This window comes from Anser cygnoides, chromosome 6 (assembly GCF_040182565.1).
Source record: "Anser cygnoides isolate HZ-2024a breed goose chromosome 6, Taihu_goose_T2T_genome, whole genome shotgun sequence".
NCBI classification, from domain to species: domain Eukaryota; kingdom Metazoa; phylum Chordata; class Aves; order Anseriformes; family Anatidae; genus Anser; species Anser cygnoides.
This window is the reverse complement of record NC_089878.1, coordinates 21,582,262-21,608,102: the sequence shown is the minus strand read 5'-3', so window position 1 is coordinate 21,608,102 and position 25,841 is coordinate 21,582,262. Positions and strand designations below refer to the sequence as shown.

The window sequence follows — 25,841 nt, the reverse complement described above, 5'->3', positions numbered from 1 at the left end:
CTTCTTGTGTGTTGGCAGCTAGGGAAGGTACCTTCTATGCCATATTTAGTTTCTACCTGATGAACTTAGTCTGATGCAAACAATGGCTGCCTGTGAGGAAGCTTTCTTCATGTGTGAAGAAAGCTGCATGTATACTACATCATCTTAAAGCTAGGAGGTTTTTGCAATGGGTCCATCATTCCAGTGTTGGTACATCTGTAATTCAGTAGGTACAAATCCTAAGGAAATGACTGTTTTCTTTTGGGGACGAAAGTGACTTTTTTTTAATCATGAAGTGAGATAATTTATTTAAATCTTCACTATTAGTACTTTTCTCACTATCAACAGTAGAATTCATTCATGTTTTAAGGCAGCCATCTATGCTTGGGAGTTCTTTCTTTGCCCTAAATTTTTCTCTAGAAAAATTCTTTTCTGAAGTGCTCATCTATGTAATTTTCTGTAACCTCCCTTTTTCTGTTCCACGCTTTCATCTTTGTTTACTGTAGAAAATTGAGCCTGGATGCTTCCGACTGCCCTGCCTCAGTCACTAGTTAGTGGATGTGCAGAGATGAAACAATTACCAGAATTCATAGTAGGTGTCTTCACATCTTGGAAGCGGTGGTCACTGATCAGAACAAGGAACGAGCAAATCATTCCTATTTTTGCTGCTTAACAGTTTATGGGAAAACAATTGCAGTTAAGACAGTCCCTTAAATTTTTAAAACCAAGATTTGCTTTCCTCCTTAAATCCCCACATTCTAAAGACTGTATTGTGAATTCCTCCATGTCTTCTACATGTGTGTCTTCCTCAAACTAATTCCTTCCCTTTTCTGCTTTCCTATTATGCCTCTAGGACCTTACTCTTTCTTTCTTGCCACTGTACCTTCATATACAAGAGCAGGAAGTTGGTTTCTGTTGCTACAGTATTGCCCACATACGTGTGATACCCAAAAGCAGCTGGTATAACTACCTAGTGGGCTGAGAGGGCAGATTTGGTACAAACCCCAACATTTCTTTAAGCCCTTTGAACTACTTGCACTGAAGGCTGGCAAATCTTAATTTCTAAAGTGATGGGCGTTAATGTAAAGCTGTGTCGAAGTATAACAATGTTTCAGTTGATTTTACAGCAGAATTTTTGATTGATTATAACTTGTTTTTACCGTCTGTCAGTATTTTTGTAATATAATAACCCACCTTATGATTTTTGTGTGTCCACAGCAGATTAACAGAATTGCTGAACCTGGCTTGCTGTTGTGATCCAACAGTTGTTCTGAAGGAAAATAACAGATATTTATGTATTGAAAGCAAAAGGGAATATAGCATTGTGAGTAACATGAGGAACCCTTTTACAGAACGAAAAAACTAGAAGTTAGTGCTACTTTTCAGTAGAATAGCTTGTGGCGCTATCAAATACTGGCTATAAACTTTTTTTTCTGTTTTAGTATGTATTCTGTATTGCAGTTGCCACTCTATGCAGAACATGCAAAAATATTTCACAAGCATTCCTTGGGTGGATGACATGGCTGTTACTTAAAAGGGCTTACATGAGTGAATGGAAGACTTGTAGTGGCCCTGTTCTGTGTGTAGCAACTCTGGACTCAGTATGACTTTGGAGAAGTTCTAGTGCAATCTTGAGGGCTGTGTTAAAAAGTTAGGCATTAAGAGAATTGTATGGCAGGTCAAAGGCTTCCTCAGTGCATTTACACTGCACTATGCATGCAGTGTGCTTCAGAGTCTCATTTAAAAACTGCAATGGTATTTCATCTTTTTTTTATGGAGCTGCTACACACACAAAAAAAAGCCAACTTTACATTACTCGAGAGGTATGTTTGCACTACTGAGAATATTCTTGCCAATATCACTGAAGGCCATAGAAGTCTGTAAACAACAACCCTCAACTAACTATATCAACTGCTGTAGAAAAGGGTAAAAATAAAACCAGTCAGCAATAAGGAAATCCATAGGAGATAACTTACAAAATTTTAATGGTTTACAAAGTCTTGAATGTGCTTATTTAAAATTTCAAAATGGAGACTATATTCAGTTGTAGTTTGCAGCTGTGTGTAACTAGTTGTTTCAAAAAATCCACTTGTATATCTTTAATATGGGTTGGTTTCTTCGTTATAGTTCAGTAAGTTACTTGTACAGATCAAATGAGCTCTAATTCTTTCACAGCAGGTTAAAATTCATCTGAGTAGGTGGTGCAAAGCTCGTTTTATTTTTAATGCAGCGTGTAAGAAGTTGGGCACTTTTAATTGCACACGGTGGGATACAGTTAAACTCCTGATGTATGCATGCCTTGTCTGTATTGTATTTGGCAAGTTGTTTTAGTGCTGATTGCTTCATTTGCTTAAATTCAAATGCAACAAATGTGGTCTTGTAGGAGGGAGGATGTGCCAGATTTTTGCTTTTCTTTATCCAGAAATTGAGTATGCTGGTAGAAATTCAGTGGGACTGGAGCACGGTCCTTTGGACAGCAAGATGTGCCCAAGCACCACTGAGCTCTTTCCACCTTGTGAGCATGTGGCTCCTGCTCTTGCTGTCCTGGAACCACTTCTTCCTTCAATGGCAGAGCTTTCCTGTTCTCAGCCTCACGCTAACTGCGTTCTGTCAGTGTGTAGGTCCGTGCCATCTTTGGCAGCAGTGTCACATGTTATTGGCCTTTGGCTTGGAGAACAGAACGGGGAGCATATTTCAAAGCAATACTTATGTTTACTGGAGGTGATGAAAACAATGCGTGTGGTCGTCATCTCTTGTTGGGTGGTGGTGGTGGTATATCTAGACGGCAGTTTTTTCTGTCAGTACCTCAAAACTGACCTTACTCCAGAAAATTTGTGAACCTCAAGACTCAAGAACAAAAAAAAAAAAAAAGTGCAGGGAGTACTGAACTGTTAACTTTGCAAGCATACAGTTAAAGTGAACATAATGACATGAAATAATCTCCAGAGGTTAGACGTACATTCTTTGTCATACTGGCAACAGAGACTGACATTTTACTAATACCATACAGCCTATACGTATGTAAAATGCTGAAGAATATAGTATTGGTAATGGCCTTGCAAACTTCACCAGAAACAGACCATATTTGATGGTTTTTCTGACTACTGCCATCAACTCTGAAGCACAAATTCTTGGTGGTTGGTGATAACAAGGTTGTGTAGACACTACTGCCTGTTAAAAATGTACTGCTGTCTGCTAATTCTTTGGGTGGCACATAGAACTTTAGTTGATGGTGTTTTTCTTTTGTTTTTCAAAGGCTAACAGTTAAATTTTACCTCTCTGTTCTATTTGGTTGATAAAACTTTATCCTGAAACTTTTCACTTGCTACTGAAATCCCACACTATAGACTTCTCTTGCAGTGATCTTTGTCAGATGCCTTGAAAAATTTGCTGTGTTCCACTGAACAATGTCTGATTTGTAATAGTGTTAGCCTGGCAAATGAATTTTAGATTAATGTAAACATAAAATAAGCAGTCCTTCATCTTTCTTTCCTGGAATTGTTTATTTCTTTGTTGCTTTACTGAAGCAAATAAAGTATTTTTGGACACACCTTCTAGGGGCATAGTAGACTCATTGCTTCACTGATTGGCAAAAATGTGTATCCCTGCTTTTGGGACTTAAAATAGGAAGCCTCAAGGTGATGACGCTTTATCAAAAACCTCTCTTGTAAATCATTTTTGTTTTCCCTAATACCTGAACAACTTTATGAAAAAAGACACAAGTATTTTTCAGTGGTAGCCATAAGTTAATTTTTGGTCAACTTACTTGGAGTATTTGAGTGACAAAGTTAATCTTCATGTTTCTAGAGTTGATGTGATACGAATGTTAAGAACTCTTACATGCTGCTTTCCTTCTTTTACTGGAAATAGTAATTTTCCGTATGCAGCATTCAACCAAATTATTCAAGAAAATGCACTATCACAATCTGTCAACTCTGCACTTTGCAAAATTTGAATTTGGTATAATTCTGCAGTTTCCTGGCATAAAACTTAAGCTTTCCATTTTATTGCATGTGTACTTTTACTGTAGTACTTACTATTACCTTTGAATTTCTCATGTTAAGAACATTGTTCTAACAAAACTTGTATTCCATAATAAAAGCGTAAAGTAATATTCACTTAAAAAAAAAAAAAAGCTACCCTATCAAAATAAGTTTTCTTTCAATAATCAAGTAGAGAGTTTGGATAGTAAAACAACCCTGAGGTAAAGGCGTATCCTTTCTTAATCAAAGTCATTGTTCATGTGAAATGAGTAAGGCAGTTAACATGAACAAATACAGAGGACACATCTTAAATAGCTTAAATACACATCTATACCTGATTCATTTTAAACATATTTGTATTCATAAAAGCTCGAACAACATAATCAAATAGACTAAACTGAACTAATACAGCACCCTGACTTTAATTAGAAACTTTGCAACATGCAAAGCCCCTAAGTAAACTTCCTATTTTTGGCAGTTAGTCATTTCTGCCTATCTTGTCCATATGCCTGTAACTGTATATACAAAGTAGTGTGTCACTTTAGTCAATAACTGCTAATTAAAAGAATGGGTGGAAGGACGGGAAAGAATTTAGGTCTATTAATTTATCATCTGTTGTAAGATGAACTAGGTAGTAACTGATTTCCTTCACTAGGTAAAAGAATTGTGGTCAATTATTTAAGTAGTGATGTGCACATAGTATTTCATGAACAATATGGAGGTCTGTCTCTTGAACATTTTGTAACCTGTAGTTCTCAGCTGGGAGAATGAACCCTTCGTATTTAATCCACAAGCTGTGCATTTCATTACTTTCCATTAACAATTTTTTTGGCATATTTGTTAGTATAGTCAATATATCTGCAAAGTGTGCCTCTTACAGTATTACTTAACTTCTGTATGTAACTAAGAGTATCATACATTTCTAGTTCCAGTGATATTATAACTGGTGCATTTAGATGTGCTTGAACATTCTGAAGTGGTTTTAGTATGTTTACACAACTTTACAAGCTGTTGTGATTTAGCATCAGAACATTCCCTCTTCAGTTGAACCAAGATTGATACAGTCTTACTGAAGATGGGAAAATTCAGGTTTTTGTTTCATGCTAAACTAGATGAGTGAGTTATAGATGGAATTGCAGCTTTCTACTACAGACTGACAAATGACAGGCTATTCACAATCTCCAACATAAAAAAAAAAGCAGCTATGTAATGAAGCTGATCCACTGTCTTATCACTATCATGTTTTTAATAATCTTTTGAAGTCTTGTACTTAAATATGGTAGTCTTTTGGGAATGGGTCTGTGAAGCAGAATAGTTCTCACCAGTTACAGGAGATGTACCTATCTGATGTTATGAATTTAAATACAGTGTTAGGACAGCTGACAGACATTTTAGAACCAAACACAGGGATGAGCTTTGATCACAAGGGGCCCTAGACCAGTATCCCCTCCTAGTAACCTGGCCATGCCAGCAGCAGTGTTTAGGAAACTGCAGAAAAGCATACTCTACCTTTCTTGCATTTCCTACAGTCAATTAAGAAACTTCCTACAGTCAATTAAGAAACTTGAGTGCTAGACAGACAACTGTCTTGCTGCAGGCACCTCTTTCCCAGAAAGGATTAGAGATTCAGCCACTTTCAATGTAGAGTTCCTGTTTTCCATTACATTCGCCACAGTAAAATTAAGTAGAAAACTGTTAAGAAGAAACACACTCAGCATTGGTATTACTGCTATGGGCAGCTATTTTAAACAATTTACTTTTATTATTCGCTCATTTTTTTTAAGCCAAAATGTAAAGTTTTAATTAAGCTTTGAGGTCTAGTAACATTTGAGTACAGCACATCCAACATCACAAGTGTTCATATACATATGTAGATTGTTACCTCTTGACTTCCTAGAAAGTGACTCTACTGCTTTGTTTCATAATAAAAATACTGTAGCTGCTGTGTAGCTATAGCTGTAGTATTTGAGCTGAATAGTGGCAGATTCTGGCAAACTGCATGCCTTCCACCATATTCCAGAGTTAGTTTCAGCTGTTAGGCACTGACAGATTTTGCAGGCACATAAGGGTTTTTAGAAGACCGTGGCTAGCTTCTTATTCTGTAGTGGATGCTTCTGTACTTGTCTGCTGTATTTCTGAAGAAGAAAGAAACAGAGTTTAAGTCCTCCTTTGTAATTAGTAATCATTATTCAATGAAATATGAATTGAGGGGTGTAATTGAAACAATCGTCCTACAGCAGTAATGGCTTCATTTTCCCTATTTCACTGTATCAGTTGCTGGATGTGTAGTTTCTAGATCTTGGTAGCCTCTCACAGGATCAGACAGCCTGATCCTGTCTCTGGTCTGCACAGTAACTCTTGCTTACTTCCAGTAAATGTTGCCATGTTCTAGGCTTTACCTCTTTTAAAGAAAAAAATGAATAGACCAAAACAGGCCAAATCACGTGCTACTCATTTGGAAGGGGGAAAAATTACTACTATATTAACTGATCTAGTATTGAATTTCATTGGGCCTGCAGTTATGATGCGTAAGGCCTTCAGTATATAAAAGAACTGTACGTTTCTCTGGATAATGTATTGGAGATAGGAAACCCAGAGAAAAAAATAATACCATTCTGGTTTATACAAGATAATATCAAGCAGCTATGAAAAACTATGCTTTAAGGCTGTTTTAGATCTCTTTAAAGATTAGTTTAACAGATTAAATGGTGGGTTTGAATCACTTACATATCCCCTTAGGTATCTAGCACATTTCCTTTGTGGGCTCTCATTCTTAATTGCAAAGGCCACAATAGACCAAAACCAAAAAGCTTAGATTGTACTGATGGTGCTGCAAGAAGGCCAAGGGAATGACTAGATAGATGGCACTGCCAGAACAAGGAAGATTCATCAGAGACTAGGATGCATTGCCAAGAACAAGGAGGAAAATTACGTATTATTTATAGCATTTTTCTATTTCAAGAGATACTGAACATGTAAGTTAGTAACAGGACTCTGAAAAAAAAAAGTAGCTATTAAAACAGAATGAGTTCTTTGGCCTAAAACCACCAGAGACTTAGAAAATGTTTTCAGGAATAACAGCCAGTCTGTATTGGCACCTGAAAATGTCAATCCTTAATCACCCCATGGTGCCAACTCTACGTTTCAGTGGTAGATTATTTCCAGTTGAGCATCCTCTTCAACCTTCCTCTGAGCTGAGCAGTAGCAAAGACTAACATTAAAGAACTTGAATCGAACTAGTAACTCTACCCTACAGAACACTATCTGACAGTAAAGAACTGCACTGTGAGTGAAGTCAAACCAACCTAGGACAAGGCATTTTTGAAAACTTCTGTTCCACTTCCTATGTGGAAATTGCATTAGATCTGAAGAGACAACACTGCTCATAGCTATGCAGGAATGAGTCGCATTACTCGAGAACATCATGCTTGAGCCTGGAAGCCCATGTCTCCATACTTAAGTTGCCAGTCTATTTCCACAGAGTTGATTGAGGTTTGAAAAAAAAAAAAAGGCAGTTGGATTCAAGGTGTCTGTTTCAGTCCCTCTGAGGGGACTTGCCTTTCTAAGGTCCTAGCCTTCTTACAGGACCACTGCCTCTGACATTAGATGTAGTATGACCTTCTGAAGCAAGGCAGCATACCAACAGAGAGGGTAAGATGTTGAGCAAAACCAGTAATTCAAGTTAAATAGTCATTTCTCAAAGCATATTCTGATTTACTAGCTATTAATTAAAACTTTGGCTAATAGCCACTACAAGTAATGACAGTAGGCATTAGAGAGTACCTCCTGCTTAGCAGATTTATCAGCTGTATTTGAGCTTCCTGTATTTTGTTACCATCTTTAAATAGTGGCAGAAAAGTACCGCTGGTGGTCAGGTAAGGCTTCCTGCCTTACTTGCTACATCTTCAGAGCCTTCCCAGATAATGACTCTATCACCTTCCTGGCCACTCTAAGCCAGTGACCATGTTCCTGCCAAAAGGGGAATTTTCATGACATTGTCTTATCTCCCATATCACTGTGTTGTATCAATCACCTGACACTACTGAGACAAGTTTGGCTCTGCTGTATTTGTACCACCCTTCAACCAGCTGCAGGCTGTTCTCTATCCTTAGCCTCCTCCTTGGCAGACTGAACAAGCCCAGCTTTCTCAGCTTCATTTATTTCTCATCTCAGGCTGTTCAATAGCTTTCATGTTTCTGCTTGCACAAGGAGCTGTTCTCTCAGCTTCTTCCCAGTCCTTTTTTCTTCCTTTGTGTTCTTCAATATATCAAACATAAAACTGACTTTAGTCTTCTGTATTACTCTTGCAAGAAGCTTTCCATTCTTGCTTTTCAGAGGTAGGAAAACTGAAAAGAACAATGAAATGTTACCAAAATGCTTTGTCACTAAAAATTCTAGAACCTCGATTTAATTCCATGATCTAAAAACACTTCTTTGCAGTTTTACAGGGATCACCAACAAGAGTTAGTCATTTAGAGCAAGCACACAAAGCATATGTATCTTTGGAAGTCAGTAGTATAATGTGTTCAATTCATGCTGTTTTTTTTTCCATGCTGAATGTGGTCAAATGAATCAACGCTTAGTACATTTAGAAAATGCATAGGATTCCTACTTCACTTTATGTATACTGAAAGGAAGAATTGTTTCCTGGTGGCTGAGTTTGGTACTTCTGTAGACACAGAAAGTAAAAGCGGGTATAAGACCCCTGGAAGCAGGCTGTAGATTTCAAGTGCAGACATAATCTACAGAACAAGGCTTTTTCAAAAAAAAACTGAGCAGGAAATGAGGCTGCAATCCACCTTGCTGCTGTGGAAGTAGATTAAGACCCATTTAACTCACCAATTACACAGTAGTCAGCACATGCAAATGTGCACTTAGCGATGCATTTGGAGCATTACCAAGCTCTGCAGACTTTCAGCACAACTCTTACTGTAGTCAATGATTCTTCTCAAGGCTTCAGCTTCTGCCATCCAAAAGCTTTATTAAAAGTTTGCATTGTTTGCTTGCTAGAAAGAGTTTGAAGTAATAAAAGAGCACTGGCTCAGAAAGAAGGGAAATAAGGGAAATAAATTTTAAATTTTTCATTAGTGGAAAAAAGAATTTAGAGACTATTTCAGAAACTAATTGCCATGCCCTCTTTAAAAAAAATCATTTCCACTCAAGTCAATTACTCAAAGATAATTGGAAAGAACTCTGCATGACTTTTACCTAATAGCACAGCTGTGCTAGCAGTTGTTTAGATCAGAAGAGAGTTTGAGATAGGTCTCTTGATTGTTCCTACTTACCATGCTTTTGTTCACATTCCAGAGTGATCATAAACTAAACCCTTCTGGATAAAACTTCAACATGTGCTCCTACCAGGATGGGTGCTGAGCCACAACACCAGATGAGCACTGTTCTGGACAAGCCCCCCTGGACATGCATGTGCACCAAGTTCTCAGTAGCGACGTCCTTGCTCCACAAACAGGCCCCTTTTGGGCCACCCTAACTAAAGTGGGTACAGAGCATCAGCTGCTCCTAGCCAGGTCCTGCTGTCCAGAAACAGCTCAGCAACCCACACCACAGCAGGTCTGACCAACCAAGACAGCACTTGGGCCTGTGCCAGCTCTGAGGAGGTCTTGGCCCTGTTCTCAGGCAGGGCTTTGAGGGGCATGCAAGCTGCAACACTCCCACACGGTTCCAAGCATTCGCTCAGCCCGAGTGAGATGAGAGCTCACATACATTTGTCAGGAGGAATGGGGATGGTGTTGTACCAACCAAACTTCCCCTCACACACTTTTTTTTTTCTAAGTATACTGTATGTAGATATACTTCTCCACTTTCACAGGTGTCAATTTAACTGAAATAAATTTTAAAAGTCACTAGCTGATATTTCACCACATCCTTACTGCATAGTCTCCATGTTCTTTCATAATTTTCTGAAGCAGTATTTCAGCTGAGTCCTGACAGTATTCTGTACTATCTTAGAGAGAGAAAAGAGAACTAAAACCTGCTTAGAAAGCCCACATCCACATTGTGTTCCCTCCTTGGACATTTGGACAGGAGAATAAAAGTTGTGTGCATTCATGGCACTCAGTTACTTACTGTCTTTATCTCCGAAATTTTTGCTCTTTACAAAAAGCAGCCTCTCTCTGAGCATCATAATCCAAGTCTGCTTGTTTTTCCTGCTCTTTTTTTGCCTTCTTTTCTGCCTGAGGAAGAAGAGAGAATAACAAAGGTTTTTTTTGTTTTTTAAAACACCTTTTCCAACATGCATTGGAAATTCGTATCACTTTCAGCCCTACAAGATATGGAAAAATGCAAAAAAGTTTTCACAAAAACAGTGTTACCTTATACAACACACCTTGAGAGGAAAGGCTTTGTATAAGCAGCTCCCACACTGGGACAGTGACATCACAAGGACTTGAAGAATGGGGTCACATGCTCAGGGGAAATGCAAATGCAGAAGGGGCATCTGCATTCCTGAGTGGGGTCTCCTGAAGCCATAGCTGCAAAGTGCAGCTTAGTGATCTTTCTCATCACCTGCCCTTCCAGGTCATCCTCCCTGACCAACAAGGGCTGAGAGAGCCCAGAAGAGACTTCTGTGCCACTGCTGAGATGTGAGTGGCCCCCAATGCCAACATCTGGGGTGCATACAAGATTTTAAAAAAAAAGACAAAAACCACAGCATGCTTCCTCTCCCAGCCCCTCAGACAGTCTATCATACTGTTGCTTTAGATGCGTGCTACTTTCTGAAGGGGCTGACAGGGTACAGCACTTCTATTTACCATTTGCTGGAGCTGAATCTTCTGTACTTCCATACTTGCATCACGTTGTCTTTGTTTCTTGGCTTCTTCCCCTTCCAGGTAGATGCGGTTCTTCTCCATAAATGCATGGCATTCTTTTTCATTTTCTGCTTTTTCCTCTATCTCCTTCTCCAGTTTCATCTTCACCTGAATTTTACACAAGAGAGGAGGTTAGCCAAGTCGCTAGCCTGCCACTTTGAAGAGTCATGTATTGCCACCAGCCATTCTGCAGGCCAGATACAAAAGCAATAATGATGCAGCCCTGTGTCAGCACTCGCTGGTAAGCACAATAATCGTAGCTGGCCAGTGTTCAAGCCCCAAGTTTCCAGCAGCACCAACAGATGCGTGCCCAGTATGAGGTGGGAGAGGGCAAGAGGACCCCAGGAAGATGTCAGCAGACCTGATGAAGCATGCTAATCTCTTGCAAGAGGATCCTCCCATGTGCCACTTGCAACTTGCTTAAGGAGTTGGGTGTAAATAAGAGGCAGCTGCTAAGTGAGAACATGCACAAGTGTCTAACAATTGGTATGCAAAAACCCACAGTGTTTCTAAAAGGTATTTGGAAGGATAGGAGAGAAAGAGGGATAAGAATGATTTTTTTTTTTTTTACCACAGTGGCTCTGTGTTCAGCAATAGATTCAATGGCAGCCTTATTTTTTGCTTCTCTTTCTTTGGTTTTCATTTGGTATTCGTCTTCTACCTCTGCAGCTTCTCGAGCAAAACGTTCAGCTTCCATCCTCAATGTCTGATTCATCTGTCCAGCTAGTTGTTTAAAAGCTTTGTCCTGATGCTCTTGAACTAGCCTGCAGTAGAACATGAGCTACCATAACATACCAGCAATATATGCTCAGCTTATCTGAGGCACTGCTCCAACTAGAGCCAGCAATCCTGCTTCCACCCTTCTATCTTCTCTAGCCACACAGGCCCACCCATTCAGCTCTTTGACATCCTTTTACTGACATGGCAAGTAAGCACTCCCTATTTTTTTTTCTGCATGCTTGCTTTTTGTTGCTATAGTGAGATGGATCACACAGGGAAGAATCCACCTAACCCACTGTCACTGCTAACCCACTGTCACTGCAGACAAATGCTGGGGGCATTGGCTGGAAGCAGGAAGCAAAGGGTGCTTGTTGTGTTGGCTCAGGAACAGCATACCCTCTCAGCTAAACAAGTAAACAATATTTCTTCTATTACTGTAAGAATATTAATACTGTTGCCTAGTTAAGTCAAATATGTTCCTTCTTTCTCAGAGAAGGACAGGCAACACGCTGATGCAGAGATTTGCATTTCAGCATCTAGGCAACCTGAAGACTTGAGAGTTTACCTACCCCCACAGTACCAATTACTATAAAACTGATAGGGTTTCATCTGAATTGTCTACCTTTTTTCAAGTTTTACTCACAGAAAACTTTATTGCATCAGTTTTGATTTTGCTGATGTAAGAATTCAGAGTAACATTTGTCACAAAATTTAGTTGAATCTTAACACTGAAAATACCTCCACGTACCTATTGGTCTCTGCGTCTTCTTCTCTTCTCAGATCAGCCATCATTTCTTTTCCTTTAATGTAAGCCCTAATCCGATCATCATCTTCGTCTTCTCTTTGTTTCTCTTCATCTTTAATTACTTTCTGTTCAGCTACATGCTCCTGTTTAAATGGAAAATAACTGCTATTTTTATACAGAATGACATTTCAGAAATATTGAATGGGGAAAGATAAATCTATCAGAGACTTCACGCCTAACCTATCATAACAGTTCTTTGATTGTACCAGTGGAGAATATATAGAACAGAAACAGATGGAAGAAAATACTCAGGACCTAATTATCACAAATGACCACAGAAGTAAAATTAGTAATGTACCAAGTGGCAAGGGCTTGGTAACAGGGGGCTGCAGGAGTGACCACTACAAGTATGCAGTTGCAGCCCCAAGCACGATATCCTTAGGGTAGGCTTTCTTATACTCCACCAGCTGTTCTCCCATCCCATGTGTCATTCACACAGAACAGACTCTGAAGGACAAAAAACAGTATGTCTGTAGAACTGTAAAAATATCAAGCACAAGGCATTTTGAAATCACAGAGAAGCGGCCATTTTAGTGTATATTGATTTTATTGCACATAAAAGGTTGAAAGCAAATGGAATAAAATTTGCTTAACTGTGGACAGAAGGGGTGGGGTGAGGGACAGATGAGGGGAAGGAAGGAGGGTTTGAATGGGAATTTTCTCCTCTTAGTCTCTTGCTTGACAATGATTTGAAGTACCTCCACATCAGCCTCCCTGCTCAAGCAGCTGTTGGGGGAAGGAGGTACAGAGAATGGAAAGATAGGTGTGGTGAGTAGGTCTTCACAAGTTTTCTAAGCATCTCTAATCAGAAAGGGAAAGACAAGATAAAAATAAAGTCATGTTCAAAGACTCAGACTACTCCCTCCTCCTGACAATGGAAAAATGGGCTTAAAACAGGGTAGGTACGTGGAATCGAAATCCAGGTATCAAGCCAAGAATATTCCCTGATGTCTACAGCAGATTTTTTCATTGTAGTCCAGTTAAAGTTCAGGTGTCACATCAGGACTTTCCAGAGGCCCCTCCCAAAAACAGACAAAAGAAAGACCTAGCCTGCAGCTTTCAACATCAGTATGTGACCAAACACTGCTACTGAAGCTACCAACAAACCTCCTGTTGTCATCAGGCCTGTTTATCCATAGCCCTAATGCAGTTGTTTCATTCTATACAGCTGCGGTGAAGCGAGCACTGAACTCTCTGATTTCCTCCTACTTACATGATGCAGCCTCTGGCGTTCAATTTTTTCCTCCTGTTCGTTTTCCTTTCCTCTCTGAATTTCCAGTTGGTACAATCGGTTGAGCCTTTGTATTTCTTCCCCTTCTCTTCTGTTTTCCAGCTTAGCCAGGTCTGCCTGATGCTTGTGTTCCTGTATTCTGAAACAGGAAAGGAATGGTGTAAGCGGGGTGGGGATTCCGTGAAGTGAGCAGATAGGGATTCTGCATGTCTACGGGTACCTGAACACTGAAAAATCCGGTATTTTAAAGTGAACGGAGAACATCGGATCAAAATAGAATCACACATTTTTAGGTGGCAGCTGCAAATCCTTCAGCCAGGGTTGACTTCTGGCATAAAGAAGCACTTAGAAATTTCCCAATTAAGCCAGTACTAGCAAAAGCAAACTTGACCAGCAGATAGGTTTGAGTAAGAGATCCCATTTGAGCATCTTAATTGTTAGCCCACTGCCTGCACGAGTTCGCCCTTTACCATCTAGTGGCAAGCTACTACTTCCAAGCAGTGCCAGCACTGACTAAGACAAAGAGCGGTCCTCAGCCCACGCTGGCTGCAAGTATGACTTATTATGGGCTGGGACAAGCGGCAACAACACGGTCTTTTGCCTCATGGAGCCCAGGGCGCGGGGAGGGCCCGACGCAGCGCCGCGCCCGAACCCCCGCTGCCCCCGCACCGCACCCCGCCGCCAGCCCCGGGCCGGGCTCGGTCCCGGGGCCCCTGGGCCGGCTCCGGGCGGCCCCGACTCACTGCGCCAGCTGCTCCCTGGCCACGGCCCGGCGCTCCGCGTAGCGGCCGCGCTCCCGCTCCGCCTCCCGCTCGGCGGCGCCCGGCTGCTGGTGCTCCATCGGCGGCTGCCTCCGCTACGGCCCGGCCCGGCCGCGGCCTGTCAGGGAAGCGGCGCTGCCTGACGAGAGGCGCGATCCCCGCCGCCACCGCCCCTTTCGGGCGCTTCCAGAGCGCGGAGGGAGGCAGCGCCTCAGCCGGAAAGGGCCGAGCGGCCGCACGGGGCGAGAAGGGCAGGGCGGTGGCTCTGGCAGCGGCCTTATAGCGGCACCGCCCCGACCCGCCCCCACCCGCCCCGCCGGCTGCTGACGGCACCGGCGAGCCAGGCCCTGGGGAGGAGCGGGGCGGTTCCAGAGCCGGAGGCTGTGCGCTGCGGGAAAGTAAAGGGATAACTCCCCTCGGCCCTCACCTCTGGGCAGCCCCTTGCCTCCTTCCACAGCCTGCCTCCGTCAGAAGCCGGGCTCAGAGTCTTGAAGGCCCCCACGAGACCCATTTTCCAAAGTAAAATATTATCAGACATCCTTTTAAGGAAACCCTCCTAACTTTTTAGAAGTCGTTCCCCGGTTTGGCCGAGGGATGGGCAGCTCGGGGCGTGAAACGAGGGTGGGCGGCAAAGGCAGGCTGCGGGCGCCTTGGGCGGCGCTTCCAGTGGGCCCAGAATAGGGGAATAGCGCGTTTGGAGCCCAGGGTGCTTGCAGGGGAAGTCGTTATCTGAACCCCTAACTCTGTCTGTGCCACGTAAATACACTGGTAAAACTTCAGCAAGGAAACGAACCTTAGGGAGCGAGGTCTGTACATGGCTTGTGGTGGAGAGTAGGCCCCAAAGAGTTCGGTGCTGGCTGAGAAATCTGAGAAACGAGTTTAGATCTGACTTTACCTACTGCAGATTGAATCACTGTTAGTCTTTTTGAAAGGCTGGTCAAACTATGTTGTTTCTTCTTGCCATGGTATTTTTGTAGTAGCTACTTACAGCTATATTGGGGCTTACTTGCCTTTTAGATGACCTTTTAAGGGCTGCGGCCAAACCACGTTCATATTTTCACATAACTAAATTACAGCAAGACATTAATTTTATAGAGGTGGTTGCAAAACACTATAAAAACTGCAGTACTGTAAGTATTCTAGCTTCTGCATGTATTTGGTTGCTCTTTTGGTCCTGTAGATTCTGTAAATTTTTTTATTAATTTTTTTTTTATTCTCTCATTATGGGGAATACTGAACTGGAAATAGGCTAGTGAATAGTGTGACTTTTTGCACCCGTGTTGGGAATTCGTATTGAATTAATAGGCTGTAGGGCTGAAATACCTGGGACAGTAAATTTTAAGAAAAATAATAAAAATGTAGCAGCAATAGTGAGCCTTGGGCAGGAACAGGTTATGCTGATCATCAGTTATATGGGATGCATTGCTGTCTCTAGTTAAATAAGCTGACTTTCATGAAATACAAGCTAGTGATTTTTGAGAATACACTCAATTCTCTGGAGTTTATTTTTTCAAATGGTCTTCCAGATTCATAGGGTATATTTAATGTAGATCCATTTGCAGTCTTGACTCTGTCCATAAGGTTCAAAAAGGTATCTTTTTAACCACATGAAAACTACTTCTGTCTTTCCTTGCTGTATAGTTTCAATGTTATTTCATATTTTTATCTTCCTGTGCAGTAGTACAGCAACAAGGAGGTAACTGGGTCTCAGCAACATCCTGTACTTGAAAACTAAGATTTATTCCCTTGCTTCCTCTGGAAAATGGCCCACATCCAAGTCCTCTTATATCTCTGGATGCTTTGAGGAGCGGATAGAGATTATGTGTAGTCTTGGACTGTGATTCAATAACTTGCTTGGCATAGTTCTGAAATTCACGCTCCCTACAAAGTGCAATAAGCTGTTTCTGAGCATCGTAGTCCAAGTCTGCTTGCTTCTCCTGCTGTTTTTTTGCTTGCTTTTCTGCCTGAAGAAGAAAAGGGGATGACAGCTTAGTATTTCTTTCACAACACAACAATCTGTGGAGTCTTCGAGAGGGTAAATTTACAAGAGATTTGAGGTGATACTAAGTAGTTCATATTTGTCAAATATCATCCCTCCCAAGTTCTCTCACCACTCACCCCACCACAAAAAAGGGTACATTGAATAGCTGAGTGAACATCAGCATTTGCTGCTGCTCTTTGGAGATCTGCCCAGAAGATACAAGAGACCAGCAGCAGTACATAATAAACCAAGACAAGAAGTGATGTGTCATTGCAAAACAGCCTTGACTTGCACAACACCCCTTGAGAGGAAAGGCTTTGTATGAGCGGCTCCCACACTGGGACAGTGACACCACACGGACTTGAAGAATGGGGTCACATGCTCAGGGGAAATGCAAATGCAGAAGGGGCATCTGCATTCCTGAGTGGGGTCTCCTGAAGCCATAGCTGCTAAGTGCAGCTTAGTGATCTTTCTCATCACCTGCCCTTCCAGGTCATACTCCCTGACCAACAAGGGCTGAGAGAGCCCAGAAGAGACTTCTGTGCCACTGCTGAGATGTGACTGGCCCCCAATGCCAACATCTGCAGTGCATACAAGATAAAAAAAAAAACACAGCATGCTTCCTCTCCCAGCCCCTCAGACAGTGTATCATATTGTCGCTTTAGATGCGTGCTACTTTCTGCAGGGACTGACAGGGTACAGCACTTCTATTTACCATTTGCTGGAGCTGAATCTTCTGTACTTCCATACTTGCATCACGTTGTCTTTGTTTCTTGGCTTTTTCCCCTTCCAGGTAGATGCGGTTCTTCTCCATAAATGCATGACATTCTTTTTCATTTTCTGCTTTTTCCTCTATCTCCTTCTCCAGTTTCATCTTCACCTGAATTTTACACAAGAGAGGAGGTTAGCCAAGTAGCTAGCCTGCCACTTTGAAGAGTCATGTATTGCCACCAGCCATTCTGCAGGCCAGACACAAAAGCAATAATGATGCAGCCCTGTGTCAGCACTCGCTGGTAAGCACAATCATTGTAGCTGGCCAGTGTCCAAGCCCCAAGTTCCCAGCAGCACCAACAGATGCGTGCCCAGTATGAGGTAGGAGAGGGAGAGAACCCCAGGAAGATGTCAGCAGACCTGATGAAGCATGCTAATCTCTTGCAAGAGGATCCTCCCATGTGCCACTTGCAACTTGTTTAAGGAGTTGGGTGTAAATAAGAGGCAGCTGCTAAGTGAGGACATGCACAAGTGTCCCACTCAGAATTGCTATGCAAAACCCCACAATGTTTCTAAAAGGTATTTGGAAGGATAGGAAATAAAGAGGGATAAGAATAGCTTAGTGGTGGTGGTGTTTTTTACCACAGTGGCTCTGTGTTCAGCAATAGATTCAATGGCAGCCTTTGTTTTTGCTTCTTTCTCTTTGTTCTTTTTTTCTTGTTCAGCTTCTTTTTTTGCAATGTCTCTAGCAAGACGATAGTCTTCCATCTTCAATGCTTCACTCATTTGGGCAGCTAATTGGGTGACAATTTTGTCCTGACGTTCCTGTGTTAGTCTGCAGAAGAACATGAGCTATTGTAACATACGCACCTAGTCTACCTGAAGCATTGCTGCTACCAAACCCAGCAGTTTTCTCTTCCTGCCACACAGCTTGCACTTCTGTAAATCTTTGTACTTTGAAGAGGGGAGAGATCACCCCCTCCCCCAGACCTATAACTAATGAACCTGTGAAAGAAGTTCCTTTTTGTCCTGAATTCTCCACTTCCCTATGAGTAGAATTTAATTGTAGAATAACTGTGATTTTTTCTTCTATCATCAGCCTGAAAAACTTGAATATGACAACTGTATAATTCTTAAGTTAGATACACTTGATACTCAAGCTTTGTACCTACCTACGCATTTCAGCTTCCTTCTCTTTCATCAGCTTGGCAATCCTTTGCTTTGCTTTGAAATGAGCTCTAATCCGATCATCTTCTTCCATTTGTTTTTGTTCCTCTGCTGCTTTGATTATTTTCTGGTTAGCTACATGCTCCTGCATAGGCAAAACAGTCCTGATACAACAAATGAAGTTCAGAAAATCTAGACCTTTGGCTGCAGCTTAAAAGAACCACTTCGTCTTCTGTTCTCTCTTCATGTTTTTTTCAAAGAGAGCAGAAAGGAAAGGGATTCTTCCTCTTATGGCTCAAACATGCATGAAGGAGATGGTAGATAGGAGAAAGGAGAAGGGGAAATGAGCATCAAACTGCTGTTCCTCCAAACCATTATGCAGATCAGCATGCAATGCAGGGAATATTATCCCTCGCTGCCATCCACAAACATGGAAGAGGGGGATGTGGAGAGGAATGGGACTGCATAACCCCACCAATACTTACGCAGACTGTGCTACTCCTGACCCACCTCATCCAAAACTATCCCAGTTTGAGCTTAATCCAAATCCTAGCTGACGAGGAGTTTTCTAGAGTTCTATGTAAAAAAAATACTGTCTTTTGCGTGCTGGCCAAAAGTGTTGTGAGGCGTGTCTTGTTTGCATTTAGCAAGGTGTCTTTGAAGGTGAAGAGGGAGGGCAGCAGATCTTGACAACTTTTCTAAACATATCTAATCATAAAGGGAAAGACAAGTTAAAAAGGTATTTTTATGTTCACAGACTCAGACTACTCCCTCTTCCTACCAAATGAAAATGGGCTTAAAACAGGGCAGGTACACGGTACCTCAATCCAGTTTTCAAGTCAAGGAGACTGTTCCTTGATGTCTACAGCAGACCTTTTCATCGTACACCAGTCAGAGCATCAGGCGCTGATGTTACCCCTTCAGACAAGAGAAGGGACTTCCACCCAAGAGGCCCTTCTCAAGAGCAGACAGGAAAGACATGGCCTGCAACCAGCAATGTAGGGATATGACCTAATGTTGGTAAAGCTGTCAGCAAACCTCGTGTTGCCAGCAGGCCCATTTAGATAATATTAACACTATTGTTTTACTCCGAGCAGACAAGGCAAAGCAAGCGTTTTGAACTCTCTGCTTTCCTGTCACTTACACGATACAGCCTCTGGCGTTCAAGTTTTTCCTCATGTTCCTTTTCCATTTTTCTCTGCATTTCCAATTCGTACAGTCGGCTCAATCTCTGTATTTCTTCTCCTTCTCTTTTGTTTTCTAGCTTAGCCAGATCTGCCTGATGCTTGTGCTCCTCTATTCTGAAACAACGTAAAAAGGAGTTAAAAAAATGGGTTAGGGACCAAGTGAAGTAATGAACAGATAGGGATTCTGCTTGTCTATGAGTACTTTAAAGAAATATGGTATTTTGAAGTGAAGTTGGGTATATTGTCAGATGTAAACAACAGCAACATTGTGTGTAACTTTCTGTAAAACCTTATAGAATGTATTTGTGAGAAGAGAGTTTAAATACATAATTAATCAACAGTAACCCTATTTTACTATTACTTACTGTTCCAACTGATCTCTGCATAGTGCCTGTCGATCCATATAACGTTGATGTGCCTTTTCTTGCTCTCTGAGAATAGCTTCTTTATGCTCACGTTCTGCTTCTTCTTCCTTCTTTTTGTTAACATCTGGCTTGAACTTTTTAAATTCAATTTGAGCATCTCTTTCCTTTAGGACCTCAGTAAGTAGCAGTGCACTCTACAAGAGAACATTTCAATTAATTTGCATGTTCAAAGTGTTTAAAGAAATTCAGTACAATTTGAATTTAAATATTCTAAATAAGTTGTCAACAAACATGCAACCCTTTCACTCTTTCATTCTGATAGTATAGATAAGTTTTTGCTTGATCAATAGCTTCCTTCCGTTTTGCTGCTTGGAACTGTGCTTCTTCCAAATCAAGTAACTTTCTTTCTTCCTCTTCCTTTTCTTCACGTAATTTTTTGGCTTTAAGTTTCCTTTGTGCCTGGCCCTATAATGCAGATAAAAATTCACTTTTTTAGAAATCACATTTAAAACTATGGATTAAAAATGTATAAACCATTCTGAAGGGGGTGCAGTGATTTTATTTTTTTTTAATTTAGCATTTTAGGTTTAATTTGACAATTAAACTATTTATACGGAGCTTAGTTAAAATACCTGTTTAAAAGCAGGTGTTAAACTAAGGGAATACACCTAGAAATATTATTGTGTTTTTGCCTATATGAATCACCTAGTTTACAGAGGTATCTTGTACTTACCATAATGGTATTGGGCCAGTCTTTTACAGCCGCTTGGGAGCGTAGGTGCATTTCCTCACGTTCTTTCTTCTCAGCAAGGATGCGTGCTGCTTCTCTACTTACGCTGCCAAGATTGTCCTGCATCCTTTCCCATTCCGCTTTTGGCAATATAATTACTTGACGAAGATCTACTCCATTTGGAAGAAAATATCCATCTAGAACACTGTTTTGTACAAAACTGTGTGATGCTATGTAGAGGGAAGAAAAGATACTGAGGTTACTTGGAATCACAAAATCCTAAATTCAAATCTGCATCAGGATTTCAGTTCCTGCATATTATCAATACTGAGTTGTCCTAACAGTTACTCTCCCCGTCCCAGTACCCCAGAGCTATGATGGAGTATCTGTGACTGTTCTAAGTGCGGGCAGCGCGTGTACTCGGGCCGTGGTGCTGAGCGATGTAACCCTATGCACGTTCATGTAACAGGTTCGGCCTGTGGTAACTAACGCCTTGCAGACGGTATTTGGCCATGGCGGCCAGGAAGCGTTCCCAAGAGGAAATGTCTGGGGAACGGTGCCGAGGCCGTTCTGCTGGGGGTGGGGGAGGCAGCAGTAGGGGCACAGGCTGTGCCTGGCCGCCCTTCTCCGGTGTGCTCACCGCACCTACTGAAACAGACCGGGCTTGTCCGAGCAGTGCCTTGAACTGCTGGAAGGACGAGCATTTCCTTGTGTTGGGCTACACACACGTGTGCGGGCATTCCTACGGCCTTTAGGTCACCGTTGGGCTTCAGGTGGCCAGCTGCATTCCCAAGGGAAACTGCAGAGCTGCGTGCTGCCGGCAGCGCGCCTCGCTCCCCTGCGCTGCACGGCGCTGCCCAGCCTGAGGCGTTCGGGGCTTTCACCGGGGGTCGCGCTGCTGCTGGTAACCCCAGCCCGTTTCCAGACGCACCTGCCTGGGGGCGGACCCGCCCGACTCCCCCTGCCCCCGGCACCCCGTGGCTCCCCCGGCCCCGGGTGGGCTCCGCCCCGCGCCCCCGGGACGGGCAAGGCGGGTCCGGGCCCGGCGGGGGCTCCGGGGCAGGGCCCAGGGACGCCCGCAGCGCCCCGCGCACTCACGGGGCAGCCGCCGCCGCCTCCCGCCGGGCCGCGCCGCCGCCGCCATGTCCCGGGGCGCTGCCGCTGCCGGTGCCGCGTGCGCGCTGTTGCCGCGCAACCGGGCGGCGGCGGGCGGGGCTGGCGCGGGGCGCGACGGGAGCGGCGGGGGTGGGCCCGGGCCCGGTGCTGTCCCGTCCGGGCCCGTCCGCGCTTCACGGAGGGGCCGCGGCTGCCCCGCCGCAGCGTTCGGGCGGGCTGCTCCCCTCCGCGGCCACGGCGGCAGCGTCCGGCAGCGCTGCCCGGCTGCGGGAGCCCCGCTCGGTCGCGGTGGCGGCGCGGGGCCCGGCCGGTCCCGCAGCCCGGCTCTGAGATGGCGCCGCCGGGCCGGGAGCTGTCGCGGGCCGCCCGCCTCGGCCTCGGCCTCACGTCCTGGAGCTGGAGTGGCCGCAGGCAGTTTCCTCACTTTGTGTCTTTGTCTTAGCTTCCTTTTCCCGCATCATTTTTCTCACCTGCTCACAAGATCGGGGTAGGAGTTCAGTAGTTTCTTTTCTATAAGTATTTCTCTGTTTTTTTTTCTTCTGTTTGTTCTGTAAACTGCCCCTGGACAGCTATGAAATTTCTGTTGGTTTTTGACTTTGACCATACGATTGTAGATGAAAATAGCGACACCTGGATTGTGAAGTGTGCTCCTGGGAAGAAGCTTCCTAATGGACTGAGAAACTCCTACCAGCCTGGGCACTGGACAGAATATATGGGCAGAGTCTTTGTCTACTTGGGAGACAGCGGTGTCAAAGAAGAGGAGATGAAGAGGACTATGACAACGATCCCTTTCACTGCGGGAATGGGAGATCTTCTGCATTTTATTGGCGAGAACAAAGAGCTTTTTGACTGCATAATTGTTTCAGATTCTAATACAGTATTTATTGACTGGATTCTAAAAGCCGCTGACTTCCATAAGGTGTTTGATGAAGTGTTTACAAACCCTGCAGCATTCAGCAGTACTGGCTACCTAACTGTACAGAACTTTCACACCCACCATTGTCCAAAGTGCCCTAAAAACCTTTGCAAAAGGAAAGTTTTAAAAGAATTTCTAGATAAACAGTTGGAGCGAGGAGTAAGTTATACACAAATTGTATATATAGGGGATGGCGGGAATGACTTATGTCCGGTAACGTCTCTGAAGAAGAATGACATTGCTATGCCCAGGCATGGGTATACCTTAGAGAAAAGGATTTCTCAGCTCACCCAAGATCACAGTCCTGTAGAGTGTTCTGTTCTGGTTTGGTCAACTGCTGTTGAAATAGTGTCTTACCTGAAGCTGCTTATAAAGGAATAAGTCAGATGATAAAAGGAAACCAATATAGTTACGCCTTCTTCTTTCCAGGAGAGAAACACTGCATGTGCGTAAAAGCACAAAACTAGAACTGGGATGCCATCTGAACCTATGTTTTATAAACACGATACAAAACTGTGTGTTCGATTTTGGCAATAGTGGGAAAGTGATATTAAAATGGCTTTCTAGCATACTACACATTCCAACATCAGTGGAAAAGGGGGTGGGAGGGTTGCAGGGGGAATTGCCATTAATCTTCTCCCTACCCTGAACCTTTACTGCCTGCATGTGAGATCTGTTCCATGTGCTCGAGGAAAGGAGTGGGATTAGTGCACAAAAGTAAGAAATAATTATTTACTTATAAAGAACTTAAATTCTTAACTTACCAGGACCATGGTTCTGGAATCATTGGCTTTGAATACTATTTAATCAGGGTAAATGTTTAATTGTAAATGACTTGGTATGCCTCTAATCTTGTTTGATCTGAAGATGCATTTATATTTTTAATATACTAAATATTTTACCAAGCAAAATTCCTTTTTAAGAGTTTTAATTAAAGACAATAAAAGTTACTATCAGTGACAAAAGCAACATACGTGATTTGCGTAACGTATTCTGCTGGCCTGTGTGTTGTTAGGCACCTGTTTTTGTCAGGGCCTGGGGAGAGCGAACACAAGTGTAGGCGTCAGTCTTTGGATACCACCGTTTACATTGTCAGTCAGACCCCTTCTCTTCTGGAGAACAGTAAGAACGGTGCGGTGCTGTTGACAGGAGAGTCACTCTCCCGTTCCCCTGACTACCACCCTGACCGCGTGCGTAGGGCTGCCCCTGGTTAGATCTTCGTTGCTGCCCACTCGGAGCCAGCTGGGCGCTGTTTCCTCAATGGGTTTCTGCTGCAGTGCGCAGGCCCATGGAACGGTGCGTGTGCATGTGTTTACACGGTTTTGCCCGTTCACTCTTGTCTATGTGCCCTGCATAGCCCTCTCACGGGCTGTGAGGGAGCATCTCTGCCCATTCTAACTTTTTATTGGAATTCACCTGCCCTTTAGTAGTTTCAGGAACCATCTGTGACCATGGAGTCTTTCTCACTCACAGCGAGATGAGCCCTAAGACTTGTGCTATGCGTACAGACGTATGTCTCATTAAAGTCATGTGTTTTCATGCCAAATGTTTTCTTCGTCTCCCAAAATAGGTTATAGTCTGCTATTGAACTGATGTCTGTTCTCTACCCTTATACGTGCCTTAGTAGCTGAGAAATTGGTCTAACTTTTGCAGTAGTTCAGTCGCAGGTGTCCAAGATGTAGCTCAGCAATCTGCAATTGCTGTAGCTGTCGTCTTCTGTGTTGTCTGTGCAGCACTCCTCATTTTCTTATGGACACTTGATGTTGTCACTACCTTCTTTTTCGAAGTTGAAGGTTTTTAGGGGTGGTCTTCCCTGTTTTGAGGGGAAATCTTGAAGATTTCCTTTGAGTACTGCCTTGTACTGGGGTTTAGCCCTTCACCTATTTTAACTAATTACAGCAGGTAGCTTTAGCAGTTTGTTATCTAAGGTGTCACAAGTAATATACTTGACTTCTTAGGGGCACAGCTTTAATGCTAGATAGTTGATAGCTGTCTGAGGTGTTTATACTAGAGATCTTACCTTGTTGGCTCGTGTAAGGGCACAAAGACAGCATCTAACTGATGGGCCTGGACAGTTTTAAGTTTTCTGATTTGCAGGTTGTACAAAAGTGCTAATGGCTGTTGCATAGCACACTATTGTGTAGTTACTTTTTAAAGTTGTGTATGTCCTTCATTCTGGATGTGCTGCTAAGTGTTAGCAGGTACTGCGCCAAGCCAATCTCTTCTGTGCTCTTCATAACCTAGCTGCAAAACAGTTTGCCTTCTGTTTGTCCAGTTATTGTCCAGATCTCACTTCTTGCTTATGTAAAAAGCAACGAAACAAACAGAAAAGCCCCAACCACCTAGTATATGAATAATTATTCATTTTTTTCCTTCCACTTACATTAGGTTTCCTAACATTCTTTACCCATAGGAACCTTATCTTGTAATTTGCTATATTGCTGAATCATTGAGTAAGACATTAATCTCCATAGTCAAAAAGGAATTGTTTTTATTTTTTGTGATATAAGCAGGAGATGAGAATAGATTAAGCAAAGAAAACTAATTGAAAGATTAGCTATTATGATTCAATCACTTCAAGTACAGGGTAGAGCTGATGCTATTTGCTGGACAAAGTGTGTGTTAGAGACAGAAGGAGCTTTTCCATTCCAGTAGGTAAGCCATTAAGCAATTAATGAGGTCTTGTGTTATTTTTTTCTCCTCTTCTGAAAATAAAAAAGAAATCAGTTTTCTGAAGCACCACAATTACCACATTTTTCCACATTTGGGTATAAGGGAGGGGAGATGTGTACCTCCAGATTGTGAAGTCAGCTTCAGCTGGTAACACAGCCAAAAGAGAAAAGAAGACGACGGAGCAGATCCTTCAAAGGGTACATGTTCTGTACTTAGTGTTGCTGACCTGACTTGCTGGGTGGCTAAAACAGCATGCCCTGGGGAAGTGGGGGAGATGTCCAGCTTCTGCGGAAATGTGGTAACTTAGGTAAAGATAGGTTAAGGAATGCATAATGGGAGGCTGCTGTGCATATGGGAATTTTTCTGTATGGTAACAGATCTGGTACTACACACAAGCTACTGTAAGGAGTAATTAGCTGTAATACTATGCCCTGACCTTATGTGCTACTGGGGTGGCCAAGAGCTGAGAGAAGTTCATGCATATCCGTAGGAGCTGATGAAATGGAAGGTGAAAAATAGCAGCAAAACAAAGCCATTGGCTTGGGGGCATACAAACAGACTTGGGGCCCTAGGAGGGAATGCTCCAGATTAAAATAAAGTGGAGTAATGTAGCTGTGGGACAGGCCCTGGTGAGGCTACTGCTAAAGCCTGGGTTGCACCACAAAACTCATTTCCTGGGCTAACAATACAAC

At 42.9% G+C, this 25,841-nt stretch overlaps 3 protein-coding genes across 9 annotated transcripts; 1 reads left to right on the top strand and 2 right to left on the bottom strand.

Annotated features, from left to right (window-relative positions):
• Window positions 1-5,679: 5,679 nt before the first annotated feature.
• Window positions 5,680-14,567, bottom strand: LOC125182495 (cilia- and flagella- associated protein 210-like). Of its 6 annotated transcripts, XR_010832382.1 has the most exons (9): window positions 14,286-14,567; window positions 13,525-13,681; window positions 12,255-12,394; window positions 11,358-11,550; window positions 10,730-10,894; window positions 10,047-10,153; window positions 8,802-8,998; window positions 7,996-8,308; window positions 5,680-6,097 (listed from the first exon to the last, which is right to left on the bottom strand). XR_010832382.1 is itself a non-coding variant. In XM_048061385.2 (7 exons), exons 1-6 carry the CDS (start codon window positions 14,381-14,383, stop codon window positions 10,052-10,054), a joined length of 855 nt encoding a protein of 284 aa, XP_047917342.2. In that variant the 5' UTR covers window positions 14,384-14,567; the 3' UTR covers window positions 5,680-8,308; window positions 10,047-10,051. The 6 variants fall into 6 exon arrangements, 2 of the variants coding, with proteins under 2 accessions (XP_047917342.2, XP_047917341.2); XR_010832380.1 differs by having other exon boundaries at window positions 5,680-8,308; XR_010832383.1 differs by lacking the exon at window positions 7,996-8,308.
• Window positions 14,568-15,792: 1,225 nt separating this feature from the next.
• CFAP210 (cilia and flagella associated protein 210) lies at window positions 15,793-21,661 on the bottom strand. Of its 2 annotated transcripts, XM_066999541.1 has the most exons (9): window positions 21,543-21,638; window positions 20,448-20,674; window positions 20,006-20,179; window positions 19,715-19,908; window positions 19,307-19,463; window positions 18,168-18,307; window positions 17,638-17,830; window positions 17,000-17,164; window positions 15,793-16,267 (listed from the first exon to the last, which is right to left on the bottom strand). In XM_066999541.1, the coding sequence occupies exons 1-9, from the start codon at window positions 21,586-21,588 to the stop codon at window positions 15,953-15,955; spliced, it is 1,611 nt and encodes a 536-aa protein (XP_066855642.1). In that variant the 5' UTR covers window positions 21,589-21,638; the 3' UTR covers window positions 15,793-15,952. The 2 variants fall into 2 exon arrangements, with proteins under 2 accessions (XP_066855642.1, XP_066855643.1); XM_066999542.1 differs by lacking the exon at window positions 20,006-20,179 and having other exon boundaries at window positions 20,550-20,674; window positions 21,543-21,661.
• Window positions 21,662-22,009: 348 nt separating this feature from the next.
• On the top strand, window positions 22,010-23,445 carry PHOSPHO2 (phosphatase, orphan 2). The gene has a single exon (XM_013171493.3). It carries the CDS (start codon window positions 22,132-22,134, stop codon window positions 22,855-22,857), a length of 726 nt encoding a protein of 241 aa, XP_013026947.2. The 5' UTR covers window positions 22,010-22,131; the 3' UTR covers window positions 22,858-23,445.
• Window positions 23,446-25,841: the final 2,396 nt, after the last annotated feature.

What these genes read in the sequence shown, in the direction of transcription:
- LOC125182495 (XM_048061385.2), bottom strand. Translation starts at nt 14,383, where the DNA reads ATGGAGCACCAGCAGCCGGGCGCCGCCGAGCGGGAGGCGGAGCGGGAG. An exon ending in GCCAGGGAGCAGCTGGCGCA is followed by an intron (nt 13,682 to 14,285) that starts GTGAGTCGGGGC and finishes TTCCTGTTTCAG; the next exon opens with AATACAGGAACACAAGCATC. An exon ending in GAAGACGCAGAGACCAATAG is followed by an intron (nt 11,551 to 12,254) that starts GTACGTGGAGGT and finishes GTTCTACTGCAG; the next exon opens with GCTAGTTCAAGAGCATCAGG.
- CFAP210 (XM_066999541.1), bottom strand. Translation starts at nt 21,588, where the DNA reads ATGGCGGCGGCGGCGCGGCCCGGCGGGAGGCGGCGGCGGCTGCCCC. An exon ending in GAGGCGGCGGCGGCTGCCCC is followed by an intron (nt 20,675 to 21,542) that starts GTGAGTGCGCGG and finishes CCCTCTACATAG; the next exon opens with CATCACACAGTTTTGTACAA. An exon ending in CTGAACACAGAGCCACTGTG is followed by an intron (nt 17,165 to 17,637) that starts GTAAAAAACACC and finishes TGTAAAATTCAG; the next exon opens with GTGAAGATGAAACTGGAGAA.
- PHOSPHO2 (XM_013171493.3), top strand. Translation starts at nt 22,132, where the DNA reads ATGAAATTTCTGTTGGTTTTTGACTTTGACCATACGATTGTAGATGAA.